Genomic DNA, 17,740 nt, shown 5'->3' with positions numbered 1-17,740 from the left:
TATTAGAACCTCAGTGTGTCAGAAATATGGGGGGAACAGAATCCGACGGCAAAAAAAAAAAAACAGCTGTCGGAATCCGTTCCCCCACTCCCATTATGAGAGGTGTTGATGTAATGGCTTAAAAAAATGCTGATTTTATTTTTGTGTGTGGATGGAGCTTACTGTAACTTGCTTCAGTTTAGAGTATATTATTTTTACCATTTATTATGATAAGACAGCATAGTATCAAGAAAGTTTGACGAACCGGAACTTGAACTCGGGTCGTAATAAGCTGAAAAACAATGCATAACAGTACAGAGTGTACTGAACACTAGGCTATTGGGTTTAGTCATTAGTTACAATGTGATAAATATTAGAACCTGATTGTGTAAGAAACATAGGGGGAACAGAATCCGACGACAAATAGTTCAGCTGTCGAAATCCGTTCCCCCACCCCAAATAAAAAATAAATATGCTTATTCTATTCTGTGTGTGGATAGAGCTTAAATAGCATCAATTTGATAAATATTAGAACCTCAGTGTGTCAGAAATATGGGGGGAACAGAATCCGACGGCAAAAAAATAAAAAAATAAAAAAAAAATAACAGCTGTCGGAATCCGTTCCCCCACTCCCATTATGAGAGTTGTTGATGTAATGGCTTAAAAAATGCTGATTTTATTTTTGTGTGTGGATGGAGCTTAACTTGCATCAGTTTAGAGAATATATTTTTTTGCCTTTTATTATGATAAGACAGTATAGTATCAAGAAAGTTTGACGAACCAGTACTTGAACTCGGGTCGTAATAAGCTGAAAAACAATGCATAACAGTGCAGAGTGTACTGACCACTAGGCTAATGGGTTTAGTAATTAGATGCAATGTGATAAACATTAGAACCTCATTGTGTAAGAAACATAGGGGGAACAGAATCCGACGGCAAATAGTTCAGCTGTTGAAATCCGTTCCCCCACCCCAAATAAAAATAAATATGCTTATTCTATTCTGTGTGTGGATAGAGCTTAAATAGCATCAATGTGATAAACATTAGAACCTCATTGTGTAAGAAACATAGGGGGAACAGAATCCGACGGCAAATAGTTCAGCTGTCGAAATCCGTTCCCCCACCCCAAATAAAAATAAATATGCTTATTCTATTCTGTGTGTGGATAGAGCTTAAATAGCATCAATTTGATAAATATTAGAACCTCAGTGTGTCAGAAATATGGGGGGAACAGAATCCGACGGCAAAAAAACAGCTGTCGGAATCCGTTCCCCCACTCCCATTATGAGAGGTGTTGATGTAATGGCTTAAAAAATGCTGAATTTTTTTTTGTGTGTGGATTCAGCTTAACTTGCATCAGTTTAGACAATATATTTTTTTGCCTTTTATTATGATAAGACAGTATAGTATCAAGAAAGTTTGACGAACCGGTACTTGAACTCGGGTCGTAATAAGCTGAAAAACAATGCATAACAGTGCAGAATGTACTGACCACTAGGCTATTGGGTTTAGTAATTAGTTGCAATGTGATAAACATTAGAACCTCATTGTGTAAGAAACATAGGGGGAACAGAATCCGACGGCAAATAGTTCAGCTGTTGAAATCCGTTCCCCCACCCCAATGATGAGAGGTGTTGATGTATCGGCTTAAAATATGCTTATTCCATTCTGTGTGTGGATGGAGCTTAAAGAGGATTTATCAATTTGATCAATATTAGAACCTCAGTGTGTCAGAAATATGGGGGGAACAGAATCCGACGGCAATTAAAAACAGCTGTCGGAATCCGTTCCCCCACTCCCATTATGAGAGTTGTTGATGTAATGGCTTAAAAATGCTGATTTTATTTTTGTGTGTGGATGGAGCTTAACTTGCTTCAGTTTGGAGTATATATGTTTTTGCCTTTTATTATGATAGGACAGTATAGTATCAAGAAAGTTTGACGAACCGGTACTTGAACTCGGGTCGTAATAAGCTGAAAAACAATGCGCAACAGTGCAGAGTGTACTGACCACTAGGCTATTGGGTTTAGTCATTATTTGCAATGTGATAAACATTAGAACCTTATTGTGTAATAAACACAGGGGGAACAGAATCCGACGACAAATAGTTCAGCTGTCGAAATCCGTTCCCCCACTCCAATGATGAGAGATGTTGATGTATCAGCTTAAAATATGCTTATTCTATTCTGTGTGTGGATAGAGCTTAAATAGCATCAATTTGATAAATATAAGAACCTCAGTGTGTCAGAAATATGGGGGGAACAGAATCTGACGGCAAAAAAAAAAACCCCAGCTGTCGGAATCCGTTCCCCCACTCCCATTATGAGAGTTGTTGATGTAATGGCTTAAAAAATGCTGATTTTATTTTTGTGTGTGGATGGAGCTTAACTTGCTTCAGTTTAGAGTATATATTTTTTTTGCCTTTTATTATAATAGGACAGTATAGTATCAAGAAAGTTTAACAAACCGGGACTTGAACTCGGGTCGCAATAAGCTGAAAAGCAATGAATGTCAGTGCAGAGTGTACTGACCACAAGGCTATATGCACCCAGGATTAAACACAAACTTGCGATTAGTCCTAATTGCTTGAATGACTACTAGAAAAATCTTTAGTCTATGGCAACTCTAATCAATAGCCTACATTTAATATTTGACATTATTTAATTAGTAATTAGTATCCAGCTCTTTACATTAAATTAGTTGAGTTAGCATAATTAGTTAATGAACTAATAAAATAATAAAATAAAGTTTAAATTAAAGGGACTGTGTGTAGCTTTTTAGGTATTTTATTATCTAAAATCAATATTTTTATTAATAAATATGCCCTCAATGATGTACAAATACCTCTGCCAATGATCAGACTAATCCTCGTAAACGAAGAATTTATTATCTTTATATACATGGGACGGGTAGGTCCACGGAGGCTTCCATGTAGTTCCGCCATCTTGAAAAACTATAATAGCAGAGAGGGACAAAAAGTACTTGGCCAACGCGTTTCCACAACGCGTTTCGTTCAGAGCCAGGCGTCACGTGACTGAAGCCAGCAGAAGCGGAGGAGCAGAGCAGAGAGAGGCGCTTGTCACTGCCCCGGCAAGTTTAAAAGGCTGCACTTCACGGTTATTTATACACCGTTCATTCATACATATGAGTCACAGGATAAGGAGTCCTCGTCGTCGAAAAAGTCCAAAATAGACCGTAAAAGGAAACGTGACCGGAGATTACAAAAACAAGGGTTAATGTCATGATAGCTAATGCAGGAGAAAGCTTTCAAAAGAGACCCTGAAGTTGCCTGCTTTCTTCTCGACAGGTAAGTCAATGTTACGGTCTTAATTACAAGCTTTTTTTTCATTGCTTGGTTGTGTACTTTAGTATATAGACAGAAGAACATTTATAGTAAAAGTTAAACAGGCTCTTTGATGAATAGCAGCTATTGAGTAAAGTAACATTAGAGAAGTTTTTTATTATATAGACAGAAAAAAAAAACTATATAAGTTTTTTATTATATAGAGAAGTACTTTATTATATAGACAGAAGAACATTTATAGTAAAAGTTAAACAGGCTCTTTGATGAATAGCAGCTATTGAGTAAAGTAACATTAGAGAAGGCTCTGATGATGATGATATCTAATGCAAGTAGGCCTACTTCAAAAAATATAACGAGTAAAGAAGGCTTTATTACTACCTTAGTTAATGTTTTTCACAGTCAGTAATTCATACTGTAACATTCTTTTTTCGTTGTTTCAAGTTTCAGTTTGTTTTAAATAACAAACCTGTTCACCTGAAGGAAAACTCGAAGTGCTATTATAAGACATCCTGTCATAGCTTTTTGGTCCATAACGGCTACCGTAGATGCAACGCGCACTTGAAAAAGTGAGGCGCTGGAGAGCATTATTCGTTTGAATGCAAAATATAATTTCACCACTAGATGGGAGAAATTCCTACTTACAGTCCCTTTAAGATACTATATATTTCTACATAGCATTGCTTATTCCACCACACAACGGACTGTTTATAAGCTGACAATCCGTTATGTGAAGATTGTAGGCTGTGTCTTGAAGATTTTTGTATTGTATTGTATCTTCTGTTATAAAGACGAAGATTGACATTTCGTTAATTAAACAAAATAAGAACACAATGTTGTAAAAATTAAACAACTTAGGCTATGTTCTGTTAGATGTGTTTTGACTACTTTTTGTTATATCTCTAGGTAATGAAGATATAGCCTATTAACAAAAATAAATCTTATAATATATTATATTTTTTTTAAAAAACTTATAGGCCTATATAAAATATATTTTAAAAAAAGGGCCTCATTGATTAATTTTGCCTGATTGGGGCTGCTACTACGTAGAAGTGTGATAAAGGCGTGATAGGCTATCAATTTATGTGGATAAAGGCATATTTTGTACATGACTACACATGTCCTTAAGGCCAAGAAGATATGTCGTTTTAACGACATAAGATCTCGTTATTACAAGAAAAAGATGTCGTTTTAACGACATAAGATCTCGTTATTACGAGAAAATATGTCGTTTTAACGACATAAGATCTCATTACGACATAATTGAGGGGAAAAAATAATAGTATGTGGCTGTTGTGTCAATTTATGGTTACAAGTTGTACTGAGCACTCCTAAACTGCAGGGGGCAACCATGCAACCAGAGTTGGTGGAACCAACTTCTAGGAAGTGCTCTTGGGACATATTTACCTGCGCACCCACAGGGAGTGCATGGCATTGAAATGTTTGGTAAGAGCTCTGTTGGCTCTCTCACCTGTTCCTGAAGAAAGATACTGTGACCACAGCTCCTGATCATCCAAAGACGCAACTGGTAGGATTAAATGTGTTTGAATGTGTTGAGTTCATGCTTCTACAGTATATGACTTTTTGTATATATGACTTTTTGTGAATTGTGAGTATATGACTTGGCTGTAACGTGCAATTTAAATTAAATAGTGCAGTCTTTATTATGTGAACGTAGAATTTGACAGAAGTAGCATTACTGTAAGCATGTGTATTGTTTAATTATTCTACATTTAATTATGGGATCATGTGTATTGTTTAATTATTAACTATTAGAGATCCTAGGTTTAGAGATCTAAATTACTTTGTTTGGTTTGAGGATTCAGTACCATTTTTGTATTATTACTTTGAGAAAGTGTTATTGAGATTTATTTGTAACTAATTCATGTTTTGTTTGTGTATCTTAAAGGTTATCAAACTATTCTGTTTCATCCCAAATCTATCAGACCATCTTTAAGAAAATAAAAAAATCATAAAGTGAACAGATTTGAGTTGTCCTTTGCGTTCATCAGAGATAAAGCAGTTTTCAAGTTTGGGCAGAGCTGTGGTCAATCAGAAAACACACAAAACTTGACAGTGGCAGCAATGCGTCACCGTAGAAAACAGATAGCCTATGTTCAATTGTAATATTACAGTTTTTACTGTATTTTTGATCAAATAAATGCAGAAGAGAATTAAAAATCTTACAGACCCCAAACCTTTGAACAGTAGGCTAGTAGGCTAGTACTATAATTAGGGTAGTTTTGTAAAAGTCACTGACTAATTATTACAGGCGAGTTGAGAGCACAAATCACAAAATATTTAGGCCTAGTAGTCATGAAAACGTATTCAGATTTGGCATATTAATGATGCATTCACCTCATAAATCATGACACACTGCTCTAGCACAAATAAATAGGTTTTTCAAATAAATAATAATAAATAAAAATATTTTTGTCATAGGTGGTTGCAGGAATGCAAAAAGATAAAGATTCAGTTTTAACACAAAGTTTTAATGGCAAAGATACAACGAATAAACAAACAGGCAGGGCAACACACACACTAGGGCAACACACACTAAAGCAACGTAGACCAAACAGAACAAATCTGAGGGACCAATTTATATAGCAAACACGAACGAGGATGATTAACAGAACGCAGCTGGCACAAATTAACTAATAATGAGGAGCGGGAAAACCAAACAAAGGAGCACATGATGAGAATGAAATCAAACTAAAAGTCCATAATAATGAAACTAAACTGAACATAGTGGTGACACTTATAACACACTGTGGCTATATTTTAAGGGTCTGCTTTAAGGCATGTTTGCATTGAACTCGGACCTTGGATGGGCTGAGCCTGTTTCTTCTGTCTGAGATAATCTGCCCAGTCTTATAAAAAACTCTTTTAGACAGCACCGATGTGGCCACAATGCAAAGTCTAGCTTTCATGACCTCAGAAAGGCTTTTGTAAACAGGTGAACATGTATTCCACCATGCCAGAGGGTCTGATGTGCGGGGTAAGAGTGGCGCCGCATCTCCACCGTAGCATCTGACGTGGTAGCAGAAGGCCTCAAGCTTGCTACCCTCTCATCAAAGTCTTCCCAAAACACGGCCTCTGCACTGGAAGTCGCACCAGAACCTGCAGGATTCTCCTCTTCACTCGGCAGCTGCGGTAACCCTCTTTACGGTCTCTTCTGCTGCCTGGTGGTTGACAAGGGCTTGCTTTTTGAACCTTGGATCCAAGTAAGTTGCATCAGCAAGCTTCTCAATGAGCTTCACTCTGCCAAACCTTCTAGTCATTTCTGACATCAGGGTGTCCACTAGTTTTTTAACAGGTGCAAAGCTGGAGGGATTCCTTTGAGACCGGGCAACAATCCTCTGAAGACCTCGTCATCAAAATGATTTTGGAGGCAGTCACAAACCTACAAAAATGTACAACTGTTTACATACTGTACATATAACAAAGCCAAAATCAATATTACACAAACTTCTCTGTTAAAGATAAGGTTACAGGAAAACATGCATCATTAAGAGATTTAGAGTTTAGAATGTTGATTTAATATGAATGTTAATCACAAATTAAAAATGTAAAAAAAAAAAAAAAACCGCATACTTTTCTGCACTCACTTCGGTGGTGACCTCCTCAAATGGATGAATAATATCCACGATTTCTCTGGCAATTTCCCATTCCTCTGGCGACAAGGTTGGTGGTTAGAGAGAGTCAGGATAGAGATGATTGGCTCTTTGATTTCAATAAATCTTTTCAACATGTAAAATGTTGAATTCCACCATGCGGCCAGATCCTGTTTTAAGCGCTGCTCTTGACCCATCTGTTTTTGTGTGGCCTTCAGCTTGTCCCAGTGGAGGAGGTCTCTCGGGGCTGCGTTGTCTGTGACACAAGCAAGCAACATTTTTGTCACCCATACCCCATTAATTTGTAACCCTGGTCAGCTCACTCGCCCGGTGAGCAGCAGTGTGTCTGTCGGTCAAGACGAAGCAGTCCAGGAGATAGGAGGTCATCTGAAAATCCTCTATGAAATGGCCAGTCACGGCCATGTAACTTGAGCTAGTCACAGAGGTCCAGTTGTAAGACATACAGCAGATGCACTCTTGATTTTGTCCATTATGTCAGTTGTTAACTTGACATACAGCCTAGGCATTACAGCTGTATGATGGGTCCAGAAGATATGAATATTCCTTAAATCCTCCACTATAGAAAATGGCTGAAAGTCACAAGCAATCATTTTGACCAGAGCTTCATCTGGTTTGTGTAACGATTGTCGTCTTTAACAAACGCTGCAAACTCCAAAATGATGACGCACACAAATACTCTGGTTGTCAGTTCTTTTCTTTTAATTCTCCGCAGCAACGATGATGGTGTCTGAGGAATACATCAACATGTGTCAATACACCAGATGATACATACTGCAGACATAAAAAACTGAAATAAGAAAAACATGAAATGAACAACCTCACTCTCATTAAAGGTAACTGTGTTTTCCAATTAGCCATCACATTAGCAGCAGCTCATGTTAATTTCACTATATGAGACACGAGGCACAACGATAAGTACTAAACAAAGTTTCATCGGACATATAAAGCCATCCAACGCATTGGTTGATATAATCACTACAAACGTTTACATTTTGAGTAACTCATATTAAACACACATTTATGACATATTTAAACACAATAAGTGGAGAGAGGAGAAACACGCTTACCCGCAGCAGAGTCAGACATTTTCTACTGAACTACGGTGCGCGATCATGGACAAAATAACGAACGTCTGCAGGATAATAACCACTACTAGAGGGCACCAAAACACCATTTGATGTAGATTAACCTCTAATTTCATGTAATTTAACACTTTGAATATCATTAGAATGAATGTTCTTTTTAACCCTGTTACATTTGCTCTATCTTAACGGATCCATTGGTCGTGTTATGCAACCGCTCATAGAGGTTTGCTGTATGAGGTCTCCTTGGCCTGACTGCTCCTTGGATGGTGGTGGTGCGGTTGGGATACTGGATTCTGCAGATGTGGTCCAGGTGCCAGCCAAAGAAGGCAAAGATCCAGCTGAAGAGGTGCTGGTGGTGGAAACAGCTCCAGCTGTTGCAGGGCCACCGTCTTCACTCTCCGTTCTAACGCGTGCTAACAGCACAGTGGGATGTGAGGTTTTAAGGTGTCTTCTCAACATTGAAGTGCTTCCTCCTTTATTGGAAAACAATGTCTTGCTTCAGTGGCTGAAGTTTCAACAAAATTAGTCCAAACATCACTCCTTTTTCTAGTGCTCAACATTCTCCTGATCTGTCTGAGTCAATTCTCTGCTCCTCACCTTGTGAAAAACAATGGGGGATGGGATGGGATGGGTGTAGAGGGGTCACTGTCCCCTTGGTGACAGCCTTGAGTGACAGTTGCACTTCAACTCAACCATTGGCTAAACCCTTGTTTGACCTAAACACACATTATGTTTTGTTACGTCCCTGTGTTGCGTGTGTTTTTTTTTGTTAGTTTCTCTCCCCGCTTCTCTTGTTTACTTTCACTTCTTAGGTACCCGTGATTGGTCCAGTAATCTGTCAATCATCATCATCGCTGACGTCATCCATCATATCTGTCGCCAATGGGTTGTGTCGATTTCTTGCACAAATTATCCTGCTGTTATTGCTGTAACCCTTTTGTTTGTGTGTTGCTTGATTTGAGTGTATGTGTAAATTCTTCTTGTATTCGTTTATTTTGTTTTATGTAACATGAGTTCGTATACAGTGTTCCCACTGTATGTTACTAGTCCTGAAAGAGGCGGACAGGTAAGGACGTCACGTGACATACACTGCAACACGTAGGGTTTTCGGGTTGTCTAGTACATTAGGTTAGGGGCGAGTGCCACTCCATGTACTTTTGGTTTTGGGAGTAGTCAGTGAAGATTAGATAGGGCGTCACGGACGCTGAAGATCTTTGTTTTCTTTCTTTATTTTCTAAGTTAGGATTAGAGGTTATTTAAAAGTTAGACTTCGTTTGGTTTTGTCACTTTCCTTTCTTTGGCGCCGCCCACATCCCCTCTTCCTCTTTGTGGTATTGACCATCTTTCTGCATATATCCACTGTATATAGTGTCTATATTCTTTATGTGTTTGTCTTGCTTCACTCTTGCCTATATAGCCTTGCTGTACTGAATAAAGGTATTGGCTTTTTGCACAGTTACCTGGATTGGTGGGTCTTTGTACACCACATAGATTATATGTTTCTCTTTAATGTGAATTTTAAATGTTAGACACCTGAACCCCTAGACTATATCGGGGGTCGTAACATGTTTGTATGTAGATCATTGTATCTGTGATGACACCAGACAGTTCAGATGTTGTGTTGTTGTGCACAAGCAGCTGACGTCCCCTTTAAATCAGTTCTCCATGGGCTAGGGACACTACCTGATGGACTGGAACTGGTGGCGCATCTCTAAAATGGTTTTCTCAACTGCTTCCTCGCTGACAAAAAAAAAAACAAGTCTCTTGAAACACAGAAAACAGCTCTGCAGAATCAGGAATGTCTCTTCCTTGGCTAACTAGACTGTCAGCCCTCCTCTTCAGGGCACCTTCCCTTCCCATGGTTTGCCTCAAAGAAGTTCCATGTTCCGGCATTGAATCCTCGTCTGAACAGCTCAGTACAAAACAAGCTTTGTCTCAATGCCCTGTAGTGGATAAACTGATTGTTGATGTTAAAAGTGTGTCTCTTAAAACCTGTGCAGCAGCAGGGTTTGCTGTTCCAGCAGTTCTTCTTGATTGGTCTAGAAGTCTTTTTTTTTTTTTATTGTGACTTTAGATGTTTTGCCATTTGGGGTAATTCTTGTGTTGCTTAACAACCCACTGGATATAAGACACTTTATTTTCTGGATTGTACTCTGTAGAGACTGGGAAAGAGAGGTCCTTGCACTCAGAACATTCTCCATACATACACTTTATATTTTCTGTGTCACATGAGATCTCTTTCACTAGGAAATCCAGATTAATTGTCTTGATCACTTTCAAGTAGTGTAGCTTCTGCACAAGAAAACCCAGATTCTCATGCATCTTGCACATGCACATGTCCCGATCACTCGGCGGATGAACAACCCAGAAAGGTCTGAGCTTACTGAAGAGTGAGTAAGAGATGGAGCTTTGTTCTTCAGCCAAAAACTTCCTTTGCAAATTTTTTATGGCATCCAAAAGGAATGCTTTTTGAGTGAGGATCTGCCTCTTCACAGTCGACTCACATCATTCCTCAAGTAACAAGCCCTCACTCTGCTTATCAGACCATCTGCAACCCTGTTGTTCCTCCTTCACTGGTAGGTGTAGTTAACCTTCATATCCTTCTACAGATGCACCGATCGACCGGCCAGGGTCCAGAATCGGACGGTTTTCCGCATGCTTGGCCCAGACCGGCCGGTCAGTCTCACATCTTTCTGATTCCGGATTCAACAGAACCTTTAGTTCTTGGATTTGTTGACGAAGCTTCTTTCGTGTTTTCGGCGTCTTCTCTACCCTTGATTATGTTGCCTAAAAAACAACATTCATCAATTGTACTTGTTGTACGAATTGTCATCAATTGTACGAAAATGTACAGTTACATTGTTAAATGAATCTCTATGACCTGATAGCTACATTCATAGTGTAATGTAATCATGACTATTTTCATTAACCCTAGCACATAGTCTTTGGCACATGATCCATTTCATAAAGTAGACCTGGAAGTGCTTGGCTGTGGATGTGCAGCTTACTCTGGTGATAACTAGGGGCTGTGTGATAATTCTCCCTCCACTTTCTGTGACGTCTGTGCTTTTCTCTCTGACTGAGGTCATTGATTAGTTTCTTCCTGCCTGACTTGAAGTCCTTTCTGTATTTTTTACATTCCTTCTCTAAATATTTGTGTCTCCTCTCTGGGTCTGCATCTCGTCGGGCGCGATAGTCACTGCTTTTCTGCAGCACTTAGTGCTGGATTGGCTCCCATATTGTAAAACTGATAAGTCTACAGCTTAAGTAACGGTAACTTTAAAACTTGAAAATAAAGTAAATCGTATTACATAAACTCACCCCTGTCACTGTTACGGTTTATATGAGTTACAGGACTAAAGGTAACAGGACTGAGTTTTTAACATAGAATTAGCACATGAAATATAGCTACATGGTATACATGCTATTAGCATGAGGATACTGAGCGAATTCTAGTGACTTACCAAAAAGTTTTTTTTTTTTTTAAATAAACCAATAACATCGAACAAATAATTTAGGTAACAGGGCAGTATGTTGAGATTGACCTTCTAACACCGCTAGAAATATATAGAAAATATCAAATATATAGAAAAGAAAATGAGAGTACTTACTTTTGGTCGTCCCATTGCCTTCAGAAGATCCATATGATGCAACTTCCTGTTGAAAATGTGTCTTGTGGCATGGCAAAGTTTTTCAGAGGGGGGAATATGTTACAGTAAACCTGGGGACAAGACTAACGTGTATTTTATCTAAAATATTTTGGATTTCTCATGGAAAAAAATATTTTAAAGCAATATTGGATATAAAGTCATACAACAATGCAAAAAAAAATAAGAATTTAGTAATTATATTCCATGGTAAGGTATGGTGGGTGGGGACATGCAAGAAATGCTATTTTTTAAGTGTTGCTAGTCTTTATTAAACCATGCTTTCTTCAAAAACACATGAACGCACACAGCAGATTTTGCAAAGCATCATGAGACGAGAGACGGTGTTAAAAATCCTCATCTCTCAAAGCACATAACATTACAATAACAATAAACACCTGACTGCTGCAGATTCATTTCGCCGTTGATAACGTTGCCATTGAAATGCTTAAATTCGATTCATGAACCAAAGTATAATGTCACGGGTTTCCATCTCTTCCAAATTGCAGTAGTTATGGCGTGAATGCAGCGTAAACTGGTTGTTTTGGTTCAGGAGGAGCTGTAAAAGGTGGCGGCTGTTTCGTTTGTGGTGCTCGCTGACTGACGTCTGTCTAACTCTGCACAGCATAAACACGCTGATGACGTGTGATGTCTGTGCGAGCAGGTGCGCAGAGGCATGAAAACACATACGTTGACAGGCAGGTATGACACTGAATGCAATGATTGGACAAACATTTTATTGTGCTTTGCCTTCCACAGACGACATACAGTAGATAAATATAAACACATTTAGACCACTTAACTTATTGATTGATATCAGTATGTGAAGAGACTCTCAACCAGCATAACAAAAAATGTTTCTGGAACAAATTGCCCTGCTTTTACTGTTTTTAACTCTTTTCCCGCCATTAACTGAATTTTACGGCTTTCTGGAATGCGAAGAAGATGCAGAAAAAAGCGATATCATATGTAATCATATGTTAAATAATGTGATCATTAACATTAAACAGCGTATAAATCAAAACTGCCTAATGTTACTGAGTGAAATGTCGACCCAGGACGAGCTATATGGCTGGCAACTTTTTAAAGAACGCTGGAGAGGAAAGAGTAAGTTATACATTTTAAATGTGCAGTTAGCTTAATGTGCAGGACACTGTGCTTAATAATAAAATGTATTTTAGAGTTCCTGGTTGAATAAAAATAAAGTAATAATACCTAATCACAAAGTGTAGGAGGCAATAATGTAAGAAGTTTTTAAATTGGATTCAATGATGTTTTTTTTTATTATGTAGGTCTCATTCATTATAAGTAAACAGGAATTTTTGGTGTCATAGATTTAGGTTTTAGACATTTTGTCCACTTTCAAAAAAGATTTAGATTTAAGATTTACATTTTGATTTATGTGCCTGAAACAGAATTTTTTTTTTTTTTTTTTTTGAAAGCAGGGTCATTGACCGCAGGGACAGGTTCCTGTGTGTGTCATACATGCTTTTGCTTACATTACCTTTAGTGGTCTCACGATACTGAACACTTTCCTGGTTTTCCCCAACTTTTCACAAACTACTTGACAATTATTAGCCCCACCAGGAACTATTAGAACGATTCGTTAGTCAACGAGTGGAGGAAGGTAGAACAGGAGACCTCAAGGAAACAGGTAAAATGTGTTATTTTTGTTTATAATAGCTGTAGTTTGTAAATTGAATAGTTTGTATTTGAATTATTTTCCATTATTGTATGATCCTGGACAATGCAGTAATAAAAATGGGAATGTTGCTCATCATATGTAACAGAATACTCTCAGTCTCTTCTGGTTCGTAATTTTAATACAAGAACATTCTCTTTACCCCGATTAAGCAACAAACCCAAATCAGGCCATCATGTGTACGGGGAAGTGTGCCAAATGCACCGGAGACCTTCTCTTTCCACTCGGCCTCTTAGCCATAGTTGGAAACATCTTGCTGTTTTTTCCCAATGGTGAGGTGTGGAGGACCGAGGAAATCACAGAAAAGATCTGGTTCTTTCCCGGGGTCATCGGGGGAGGACTGTTGGTGAGTCTGAAGCTTTGAGGGTATCTGAAAGAAAGAGATACAAGAGTGTGATTGCTGTTATTTGTGTCGTGTCGCAGGCGTTTCTGCCGGCTTCAGTGATGAAGGCTGCAGGGCAGGAGGGGAGCTGCTGTGCAAACAGATGTGGGGTGAGTCACTCTCGGCTGGCGTTCACAAAGTTCAGGTCTCTGATGAGGTGTCGGAGGCACTTTTTCTTTGCTAAATGTGCATTTGCTAAATCTTTATTCAAAAATGTGTAGCCTATTCTATACAGTAGTCTTCTTTATATACATCTTTAAAAAGTTCACTTGCAATATGAGTGGCAAACTATTATGTCACACAACATGCAACCATTTTGCAGAAATATTTTAGCGAAACATTTTGCGAATGACCTGTTAAAATCAAGGATAAAATGTTAAAAGCTTTGTTATTGGTAATAAACTATATTGTTGTACGTGACAACTATGATTGAGATAGGTGAAGAATGTATGCTTCGATTCTTGGACAAATAATGGACAAAATTAAGCTTTAGTTCTTGAATATATCCTCATATGTACAAGAGTTGCCATTTCTTGCAACATTTATATGTGAACAGTAATTTAATCTGTATCTGCAACAAAATCAGACACACAGCATTTCATGTGAAATTTGGCTACATTTGGCTATTTTCAACTTTCAAGTTGGTTACATTTGGCCCTGGCAAAGAGCGGCGTGAGAGAAGCTGAGCCAGTGGTTTGTGTGTCTGGTCTGATGCGTGTGTGTGTGTGTGTGTGTGTGTGTGTGTGTGTTGCAGATGATGCTGTCCATGCTGATGTCTGTGCTGGGTGTCGCTGGAGCGCTGTACTGCATGATCGTCTCCGCCGTCGGCCTGCAGGACGGCCCGCTGTGTGACACGGGAGACGGGACCTTTATCTACCCTTTCTTAAACAGCACTACAGAGTAACGTGCAAAACACACACATTAAATTTTTTGTTTGTAAAGTGTATACATAATACAAAAATGACATATACAAAAATTTCATGTCATTTTCTGCTAGTTCTGTTACTCTGCAACTTACAGTGCTGTTGTAAGAGCCACTATGCTCTATCTAAATTTGTTGTAGTTCCACTGTTGGACACTGGGTGGAGTGTGGGTTTAATAGGGTTATAGTTAGCCAGAGAGCAAGTGAAGTCAGGTGTAACTAATGAGGGAAGCAAACAATTTTTGACCATGTCAGGATCATATGGACATGCTAACTTGTGGATTATAATGTGTTTTGGCATCGGAACTGAGACACATAAAGGGATAAATGCAGTACTGGACTAGAAGCGTCTTGTTTGGATCTCACGCGTCAGAAATAATCCTACAACACCTCTAAGTGACAAGAAGGTCATTGTTGCTACAACTATGTTTTCATTTCATTTTCACATTGACATTTTTACATTTTCTTATTTTACATTTTCTTATGCTGAATATATTTGCCCATTATATGGTACCATTCAAAAACAACGACCCAAATACAACATGGCGCGCACCATATAAGTCACGTTTTGGGTCTTTGTCGAGTATTGTTTGTTCAATGCCCTGGCTCTGGTATCTTGTTTTCTAGTCTTGGTTTGTGTTCCTGTTTTAGTTTAGAGTTTTCCATGCCTGGTCATGCTTTTGCTTTGTGCTTATCTTGTTTTGTAAATAAATTGCGTTTGGGTTCTCACATATGTATGTATGTGTGTATATATATATATATATATAATATGAGACATTTGATCTATTGGTAAATCTTTTGTCATTTGAGAAAACATTGAGAAATAGTCTTTTTTGGTCTTTTAAGCATTAGAGCAGCAACAGCAGTTTGATAAGAGATTGGTGTTCAGTGTCACGATCAGTCAGGTTCAAAGATGAAGAACATTCTGAATGTCCTAAACAAAAGTATTTAATGAGCAAAATAAATCCACAGAAACTTTGGCAACGTGTCTAGCACAAGCTTAAACACAAACAACAACCGACAACTTAAAAGTGAACAAGGAGGAACTAAAATACACAGAGATAATTAACCAAATGATAAGCAGCTGTGATGATTCATAGGTGTCCATAGAAACTAATGATTGGCAGGAAACTATGACAAAGGAGGACAAGTGACGGAGAAAAACAAACTAAAAGTGCATGAATTGCTGCATTAATATTAATTTTAACTTATGCACACAGTTTTATTAGGATTCCGAACGGAAATAGCTTTATTACAGGAATCTGTCGTCTTTGAGGATTCTTAATTTTGCAATGACTTTTCCCCCTTTGCTCTGTTCAGAGAGAGTTACCTGTTTAACCAGACATCATGGAGAGAGTGCGAGAGACCGCAGAATGTGGTGATGTGGAACGTGGTCCTGTTTTCGATCCTGTTGAGCATCGGTACCCTAGAGGCTGTGCTTTTACTGGCACAGGTAGTCAACGGACTGATCGGATGTCTCTGTGGGACGTGCATGAACAAGAATCAGGTTTCATGTTAACTCTCTATATTTCTATGTATGTAAAAATCTGTCAAGGTGTTTACTATACATTCTAAGAGCCAAGAACGGTAACAGTTCATTTTGATAGTCAACTTTACATTCTGCTAACTCTAGGTACACTAACTTTGTAAGATGTCAGCTAGCAGTCATTAGAGTATTAGTAGACCGTCTGCTTAATAAGCAGCTAACACTTTATTTTGATGGTCCCCCAACTAGGCATGTGAAGGTATAAAATTTTCATGTTGTGATAATTGCAAAAAAGCCGTGTAAATGCAGCAAGAACAGCAAAAACATGTTCAGTGACGTTTTACACACTTTGAAACCGCAGCGTGTGAGCTTAGAATAAACAGACCATTATCGTTTGTTGGTGTGGACGCAAATTTAGTTGTTGTTTTAGTTATCGTTCTTGGTGTGAACGGGCCTTTATTTAAAGTGAAATAAAGTGTAACCCCTAGAACATTAAGCAATTGCTTTCAAAATGTACTCGCATGTTGGTATTACAAATAATATATTTACAAATAATGTATTGCTTTGGTTTCAGCAGACCCAGTTGGCATGAAAACCGAAGAACACACTCCAGTATGTGGGATCTTCACAGTAATACAGTAGAACACAATCTACAGATCTACAGAAACACACATGTGAAGGTTTCACTAGACTCAGATGATAAATATAATTTTCAGTTTTTGTGAATGATGCCCTTGTCTTTGATAAATGAAGCCTTTGACACAGGTAATTTATCTATAGAAGGTCAAAATATCTGTATCAGTATGCATGACAGTCATATAATAGGCTACTGTAATTTTCAGCTATCAAATATCATAATAAACAAGTCTCAGGAAAAAAGTATACCCATGTTACTGACATAACCAAATCATTATATCAGTAAAGATTAAGAACGTAGTCAGTACATTGCAATGAGAAATTAATATTTCAACTAATAGATTTTTAAATAAACACCTATTGTCAGGATTATGTTTGGTTTACTTGTCTTTTTGTTTGTGTGACTTGTACTGTTTCTTGATGTTTCTTGTAATTCCTTTCTGTTTAGTCTTGATTATTTCCCTGTTAGTTTCCTTGGTTACTGATTAGTTACACCTGTCTCATTTAGTTCCCTTGTTTGCTACTGTGTATTTATACTCCCTGTTTTGTTCAGTTCTTTGTCGGTCGTCGACTATGTTGGAAATGTATTTAATAGTTTCTCTGTATTTAGTAGTTGTACATCATCGTATAGATGCTGCTGTTGAGGGTAGATCACCTTTAATCGAGTTCATTGATTATACCTTGTGGGTTTGCGGATCCTCCTCATCGTGGGAGTCATCAAGGACAACGCCAACATCAACTCCAACTCCCCGGGACTTTTAACACCTCCAGCAGCCATCTCTCTGCCAGATCCAGATAGGACACATCGCCCCTGCCCTCCCGAACAACTAGAGAGATCCTCCAGCTCCATCATTCACCTCCACGGACCAAAATCATGAGCCAGCGCCTGACTCGTATCAAAAACCCTCCAATCACAGAGCCAGAGCCAGCCATAGAGTTCATCCTGGGGTCAGAGCCTGTCACCA

The 17,740-nt window shown here is 38.3% G+C and overlaps 1 protein-coding gene across 2 annotated transcripts; it reads left to right on the top strand.

Moving 5' to 3' along the window:
* Positions 1–13,092: 13,092 nt before the first annotated feature.
* On the top strand, positions 13,093–17,162 carry LOC307166920 (transmembrane 4 L6 family member 1). 2 transcript variants are annotated; one of them, XM_079885691.1, is made up of 6 exons: positions 13,093–13,301; positions 13,502–13,695; positions 13,773–13,841; positions 14,486–14,631; positions 15,974–16,160; positions 16,717–17,162. In XM_079885691.1, exons 2-6 carry the CDS (start codon positions 13,525–13,527, stop codon positions 16,729–16,731), a joined length of 588 nt encoding a protein of 195 aa, XP_079741817.1. In that variant the 5' UTR covers positions 13,093–13,301; positions 13,502–13,524; the 3' UTR covers positions 16,732–17,162. The 2 variants fall into 2 exon arrangements, with proteins under 2 accessions (XP_079741817.1, XP_079741816.1); XM_079885690.1 differs by having other exon boundaries at positions 16,714–17,162.
* Positions 17,163–17,740: the final 578 nt, after the last annotated feature.

This window comes from Squalius cephalus, assembly GCF_949319135.1.
Source record: "Squalius cephalus genome assembly, chromosome: 11".
In the NCBI taxonomy this organism is placed as follows: domain Eukaryota; kingdom Metazoa; phylum Chordata; class Actinopteri; order Cypriniformes; family Leuciscidae; genus Squalius; species Squalius cephalus.
Note: the sequence above shows the minus strand (reverse complement) of the source record. Positions and strands in the feature narration are given on the sequence as shown.